Source organism: Procambarus clarkii, chromosome 43 (assembly GCF_040958095.1).
Source record: "Procambarus clarkii isolate CNS0578487 chromosome 43, FALCON_Pclarkii_2.0, whole genome shotgun sequence".
Classification (NCBI taxonomy): Eukaryota; Metazoa; Arthropoda; class Malacostraca; order Decapoda; family Cambaridae; genus Procambarus; species Procambarus clarkii.
Genome location: NC_091192.1, coordinates 33394028 through 33402058, shown reverse-complemented (window position 1 = coordinate 33402058; position 8031 = coordinate 33394028). Strand labels below are relative to the sequence as shown.

Sequence of the window (8031 nt, the reverse complement as noted above, 5' to 3'; positions counted from 1 at the left end):
ACGACTACACACAGAGCCACACAACCCAAGACAACCAGACAGAGATGAAGATAGGAATCCCATCGGAACAGCCCAAACCTCCAAGAGGAGGGACCAACCAACCAACCCTACCGCAATTTGAAAGACAATGACCCAAAAAGCCCAATGGGCTTTTCGGCCCAAAGCCCAATGGGCTTTGCCATTGGGCTCAGCCCAATGGGCTGATCATGGGATCAGGCATCGGCAAACCGAGGGGGGGCCACCCCATCAAGAGGCAAACCGCAAAAGGGCCAACGTGAGACCTGAGAAGCAGCCGTACAAGCCGAGTGAGCAAAATACAGGTAATGGAATATATTCTAGTCAGGATGACCCAGAAACCTCACAACACACCCAGGATGGGGAAAAGGGCCCAAACTCAAAAAGAGGCTGAGCCCAATGGCAAAGCAAAACCAGGTCACACAGGAGGTACAGAAATAAAGCCTCGTGAGCCCTGTAAGGAAATCCGAGAGGAGAGAAGCTTCAAAAGGACACCTCCAGGGGCCCAAAGGCACCTGGAAATTAACACTGGTGGGAACAGCACACAAAACCAACTCTCACAGGGTGGCGGGGGAAAAGGAACCCTTTCCCCAGCTGCAGATGCGAGGAACCACAAAGGATCAAAAAGGGATCTATGAGCCTCACATTGACTTCCCCCAAAGCCCTGGAAACCCCCCCAAAGAGCCCCAGCTGAGCTGTCATCCATGCCCACCGCCCGGGATAGACATATGTAGTCCAAGGGAGAGACCTCGAAGAAGGGACCAGCTGGAAAGAAGACCCAGAAGCCTCTGCAAGCCCAAAAGGCTCAACTGCCTCTGAACCCAAATTGGAAGGGGCAACCCCCAGAGCTGACTAACCTACAACCTGAGATAAACCTTGCCCCAAACTCTGAAGCCTTTAAATGCAATGGGGCCAGAAGCAGGAAAGGGAGAGCAGAGGAAGGGTAAACCATGCCTGAGGGGAGGGAAAAGGTGAAGATGGAGCCAAGGTCGAGGAGACCAACACCCCTAAACCCAGGTCCCAACCACTAAGCAGGAGAGCTCTGAGGCATCCAAATGGGCACTAGACTGCAGAAAGACCAAAGATGAAGAACAGTCACTGCCTGATAAACCCAAGCATCACCAGAAGGGCTAAGAGGGAGAGTAACATGATGGGAACACACCCCACAGAGTCGAAAGTCACATTGATGCAGCATGGCGGAGGCAGGCGGAATGAATGTCACCTTGTGCACAGACAAGAACAACCCTCATCTGTCAAGAAGTGAGGGTGGGAAAGGGAGCACTCGAGGCACCCTAACCCACAAAGAATTACCAGGGCCTAAAGGTTACAGTCCAAACAGAACACTCGGGCACTGGGATGCTACACCAGTACTCTTAAAAGTGCTATGTAAATTAACCAGCCTAGCTAAGGCAGCTGGAAAAACTTACCCCAAGGTAAGGGCCACCACAAGCGAGGAGGACCTCTAAATGAATGTTGCCCAAACACTCCAGGGGAAGATGACCCTGGCAGCGCAAGGGCAGCACTAGGGAGCACACAAAAAAATAAACCCTAAGCACACACAACTCCAAGCACTCTAAACTCCTGGCCATGCAACACAAAGGTGTAAGAACAGCCAATAAAGCAAAATACCAAGAGAAAGTGCACTGGGGTCAGAGTGAGAGAGGGTACCTGACACGCAACTAGACAAGAGGAGAAGTGAGGGTGGAGCAGCTGGCTGACTCCTGGCTGCCTACCTCCCCACTCCCCCCCCCCCATCGAATGAGAGGGGGGGGGGGGGAAGGAAGATGGAGCTAATGAGCTGGCGCTAGTTTCCTGAAATTCAAATCGTTTGTTACATTGTTGGGAAAGTTCTATAGCCTTTTCTTGACGCTGTGGGCTCGTTTAAAGCCAGCAGTGGTTTGTTTTGTTTTGCTGACTTTCTGTGTCCCTTCCTCAGTAGTGGCATACATGAATAACTTTATATAATACCCTGCTCCACTGATCCTCTTGTGATGGGGGGGGGGGGGGCAGATTCTGGCTCTGGTTTCCCGGTAGGCCATAGAACTCTGCGACCTGCTTGATGGGGTTCTGGGAGTTCTTCTACTCCCCAAGCCCGGCCCGAGGCCAGAGGCACTGGATGGGACCTAGTAGTACGACACACTATCAGAGTAGCTTCAGGGTGTCCCCAGAAATAGATGACACTGTAAGCAAGTATCAGGAGGGGCAATTAAAATGCAGATACGACAATACTATCATTGGTAATGTAGCACTCCAAGAGTGCACAAAAATTAATGAACACTGGCATAACTTTTATATTATTATAATTTACTTTATATTAATGTATCATAGAAGTAAATAAGCAAAATATCAAAAAGAAGGCACCAAGCCAGGAAGACTATGTAGCACTGTTTGTGTCACGGTATATTCATAAGGTGCTAAACATCACTCAGGATGCCAATACGAGAACTAAAGGACATAATGCAAACGATATCAAAAATAAAAACTTTGATTGTAATGAAATGCTCCCTATCTGAGTTGCAGCAAGGTAGCTTCCCCTCCCCCTCGGTATACACCACTGACATATATTAAAGTCACTGTGACAACACCCAGCTGCCAGCAAAATCTTCAGCATGCCGAGAACAAGCACCATCTTCGAACAAATCCACAAGGGCCAGGACGAGGATTTGAACATATGTCCGAGAGGATCCCAGACGCACCTTAATCAGGCACGCCAAGACTACGCCTTAATGTGTAGTGTAGTGTAGTGTAAGCACCATCTTCACTTGCCACTCTTCTTGCAGCAAAGAAGTTCACTGGGATCAGAAATTGTTTCAAAACTGCTAATTGCCAACCAACTTTCTGGACAACCTTGCACCACAGTGCACTTTAACCATGGCTAACACACACACCAGGGCAGGTACAGGGAACTACCAAAGTAAAACCAAGAAAATTTTATTTAACACAATGCTTTATTACTTTATCTGCACATATTAGTAGCTTTCCTCAGCTTATTAAAAACAATGCCCAGATGGACCAAGTGAAAATAAAAACAAAGACCACTTACCAGAGAGAAACCGAAGTGCGAAGAGCAGGACACAGGAGCCCTTGTGGGGACACCAGGTTTGAATTTCACACACAAGCACCTTAAGCCCTGATAAAAAGTTATTCATTACCCCATACCACTCTTCATTCATAATGGCATAATCTTTCCTTAATTTTTATCAACTTTGTTCAATTTTCTTCTATTACTCCATATCATTCTTCATTCTCACCTCCTTTCAGTTTTAACTTGCATTAACTTCATACATCATACTTTCCTTACTTAAAACTTTCACTTCATTTCTTTAATTCATTTATTCAACATTCTACACACACACACGAGCCTTTCTTTGTTTTCTATGGCCTGGGCAGGCGCAGGTCGAGTATTGGTCAATTTTATATACAGTGCGAGTGTTTATATTTTTGGGTATTTATTAACCCCTTAACTGTGCGGCCTCCAAATATGACACCCCATCCCCCCAGTGCGCAGGAAATAAAATCTCTGGAAAAATTCTTTTTTGTTTTGAAAGTGTCAAAAACCCTTCCCTGATATCAGCTTAGCTGTACAGTTGTGGTGAACAAAACATATACATACTTATATATAACGTCTGTATATTGTGAATAAAATATAAAACAGGACGGTGGGAGGAGAAAGTGGGCGAGTGAGGCGTTGTTGAGGGAGTGGCAACGAGTGGCTGCCTGGTGTGTGGCGGTCACTCCTCGTTGCTTTTCGACTCTCAATACCAACTTAGTGGTACGTTATGGTGAACAAAACATGCAGATACTTATATATAACGTGTGTGTATAGAGTGTAATAACAGCAAAACTATTTGTTTATTGTTTTATGAACATAATAATTGAATCACTAATATGCGCACCATACTTTTGAGTATAGCAATTATTCACCACTTTTATTATATAAATATATCACAATACACACTACTGAATAATATTACTGCAAAAAAAAAACTAAGAAAAAATTAATCAGAGACATAGAAATAATTAAGTGATAATATCTTTGTCGCAACTCCCACCTGTCAGCGCAGGTGACGCTAACCGGTTCTGACGACCATTCTATCAATGCTCACTTTTTGCCAGACTTCCTCGGTCTATTGCGCCCAAAATATGTCACCTACAATTTTTTTTCCCCCGTGCTCAGGAAACACAAATTAATATTTTTAGAAGACGAAATAATTTTTTAATTTTTTTTCTTGCACACAGGGATGTAAATCTCCTTAGGACCCCTTAGCAGCTTAAGGGTTAAAGGGTTACAGGGCTACTTTTCAGCACAAATATTATGATAGTGTGTGTTAATCACTTTACCCCATTTGGCCTCAAGCTTTTAAATGTGGGTGCCATGTAGCGTATTGATACCCATTATATATAGTCAGTTTATTTGTACATTTCAGTAAACTCGCAACTTTATCATTAAAAACACAAAACCAATACAACAAAAAATTGCGAGGATTCAAATTTGAAATAAAATTCTTGCTGTATATATACAATGCATATTTTTATTTACCTTCAAAATATTTTTCATCACAACACTCTTGTTACAGAAAAAAATTAACAAAAAAAAAAACCTAATCAAATTGAGTAAACTCTGAATAATATTTCACTTACTCAATCGTCTTCTGTACTTTCTTTTAAATACTTTTCCCTTTCTTTTTTGAAGTTTCAATTTTCTCTTTTCAAAGCCTTTAAATTTTTTCTTATTTAATTTCTGTAATTTTAGGCTTAAATTTGACACTCTTCACAAGCTTTAAAAATTCTTTGGATTCTTTCTTCATGACGGACAAAGCTGAATTCAAGTTGCTATTTTCTTCAAGCTTGTCATTGGTCTCAATACTTACTCTATGTGGTACGATAAGAGAACCTGTGTGTGTTGGGTACTTGCCCGAAAAAATCCAATGGAATAAAAAGGCATTGAAAGCATTCTCATTAGTGATTCACGCTTATTTTGAAGATCACGTTTTCTTGAGCAGCTTTCATGCTATTTTCCCGTTCATCATCTTCGTCACAGTCCATCTCTGCAATGGGTACAAGAAAACAATATCTACTAAAGGACTTTAATGTCAATACTGTCAATTTCTTTAAAATGATAAAAAGGAGGAGATTTAGTCAAAATGTAAAAAATAAGTGAAATACAATACAATCAATGCCAAAGTGTGAAAGATTCTATCTTTTAAAGACAGCCTGAGCTGTGGCACTTGTTTCAGCACCATAATTTTTCTTTGTTCTGAGTGGGGCTGAACAAAAATTCAAGAGTAAATCCCCACTGCTGAATAGCAGACAACTACCAGAGTAGATAGTGGTAACCAGTTGGAAAATTACATTGAGACATGATAAGCATGCCTAAACAAACATGAGAAATGTTTACAAAGATAGTACAAGTCCACAGCATATATGGATAAAGCCCTAATAATATCCTAATATGGATATATGCCCTAATAACCATTTCAGTTTAACTGAAGAAATCGGCTTTGTCTTGGACGATACAGAGCCACAATGCCAGTCAGAACGAAATAAGAGTTAGGATGGGACGGGCAGCATTGTTGCAAGCATTGTTTATCTGATGGCAGACTGAGAAAATTTTTGGTAGTTTGCCAGAATGCAACATACTGAACTATGTGTTAGCTTTTGGGTTTTATGATAAGTACTTTACTATCTGCATTCCAAGATGGATTGAATAAAATCCAGTATACTCCCTAGTACCTTAAGTGCTGGCAAGAAAAGTTTGAAAGGGTCCTCCTTAGGTCAATGCAGAATATTGGCTTTCCTAACTCCTATGATCCTATCTAGACGACAATAGTACTTGACCTAGGAAGTGACTAACTGGCATAGCTAAGAATGTGTGTTTTAACATGATAGCGGAGGGTGGAGGCACTTGTAGTGTCATTCCAACCAAACTCCACGATGCTTCTAAGGAACCAAACCAAGCGCCAATACATGGCAGGCATACAGATGACAATCTTTTACCCTCCAAGGAAGATAAAGAAGGTGCTTTCATGGACAGCAACATTACAGTAAGGCAAACAGACTGGAGGCTGTGCACTGCCAAGTTTATCCCCCAAGGAATAAACACAACCCCTCCCAGCCAAGGTCCCACACAGCCTCTATCCCAACACATGCCCAACCTAGGTAGGACAAATTCTCATATTCTGAAAATTTTAAGCATTTTTCTTTTTGAAGACAATGGACAGCCATGAATAGGAGTGTTTTTTATAATAAAAGAACACAAAGTATCATATACAATGAAATTCCAAAGATATTTAATATCACAAGTACAAGATCAAGTAAACAAAAGAATTTAATCATAGTGGACGTAGAGAATTTAACCACAGCAAGCAACCTACAAAGCTCACAGGTTTACTGAAATCCATGGATACACAAAGTGAGATGCTATGAACCACTAAGTGACCGACATGTTCCAGAGACAACTGAACATTACCTCCTTCATTACTTCAGATAGCATAATTCAGAATTCATTTCAAACGAGTACTTATCACCCTCAAATTGCCTTTTAATATCGAGCACATATTAGGGAGTCGAAACCTCCCACTACATATTAAATACCAAGTAGTCAGAGCATTGACAAAATATCTCCAGCAACCAAAATAATTGAGCCACATCTGACCTATTCATGCAACTCAAAACAACCAGGACAATCATAAATAGAAAACATAACGCTAGCTACAAAGAACAGCAATTATCAGCTGATTCATCAACACAACATCCAACATGTTAAGTCAAACTCTCAAAACACTTCTAGTTTCATTATCACCCTCGCATCAACTGGCAATAACATTTACGCCTTGTGAAATCATAAACTTTTATGTCTCCCACATTACCACTCATGCAGTCAACAGGAGAAACCCTTCATGAAACTACATGTACTATAAAGAACAGATAGCTAAAAATGCATTACATCATAAAAAATTAATAAACACATAATAACTGTGGACAAATAATAGTAGTGATTGTAATTGTCACTGAAAAAAGTCAAGGCAATTTGCAACAGCACTCTGGTTTTAATGGATTGGGTTGATTTAATCAATCAACCTGAGGAGTTGCATTCTACAGTATGTGAAAACATGCTTTACGTCTCATGACTCGGTTCATCAAAGGGTATGGCATCACTTGTTTATGAAGCTTTATACTAGAGAGAAGAGTGCACACAGTAATGTGGTGTACAATGTATGTTGAAATTAAGGCCTGGGTCACCAAAAATTAGTTCAACAAGGACAGATAGTCAGCCCAGATTTCTTAAGAAATGCTACTCTTAGATGTTGTAAAAGTTATACAGAAACTCTTAATTGTCTGATGATTGCTGTGGTCCTGACTGAAATAGTCACAAAAAATGCATTTGTGCACTTCAACATACTTTGCACAGGGCTCACATACTATATTCATTTTGTCTGGTTATGTTTGTAACATACTGCACAATGAGTCAAAGAACAGTGCCCTGTACCGGTATATTTAAAACAAATTATCTGTAAACGGTAAAAATAAATAATTATACTCACGATTCGATCAGTAATTCAGCCTCCTCTGCAGCTCTTCTGAACCAGTCCTTCTCAGCATTAGTTTACGAATTGTGTGTTCCATTTTTTCTACCATGCGAGCCAAGTTAATCCTCTTCTTTACCTGGCTCATAACACTTGCATCAATAGGGAATGGAGGCAAATCCGTTGCTCGATTAAGTGTATTACAAAGTTGACGATACTTTTTTATTTCTGCCATCTCAATCAGAAGAATGCTTAGCCCCTCCTGGCAGGCTCGAGCAGTACGACCACTACGATGGATGTATGTCTGCCATATGAAATAAACAATATTTAGTATTGCAGAAAAACAAGTCAAAATAATGTTCATGAAAATTAATAACCCCACACACACATATGGAAAAGAAGAAAAGTAAAATTATGTCATTTTGGGCCATCCCGACCCTCCTAAAAGCACCTAAAAAGTACCTAATTCCATCTTGAGATGATTTTGGGG

The 8031-nt window shown here is 41.0% G+C and overlaps 1 protein-coding gene across 1 annotated transcript in view; it reads right to left on the bottom strand.

Moving 5' to 3' along the window:
• Positions 1-4648: 4648 nt before the first annotated feature.
• Positions 4649-8031, bottom strand: part of LOC138349936 (ATP-dependent RNA helicase DDX24-like) — a 38371-nt gene continuing 34988 nt past the window's right edge. The window contains 3 exon segments of the mRNA XM_069299935.1: positions 4649-4748; positions 4750-4887; positions 7580-7845. Of these exon segments, the coding sequence (XP_069156036.1) occupies positions 4649-4748; positions 4750-4887; positions 7580-7845 (504 nt within the window).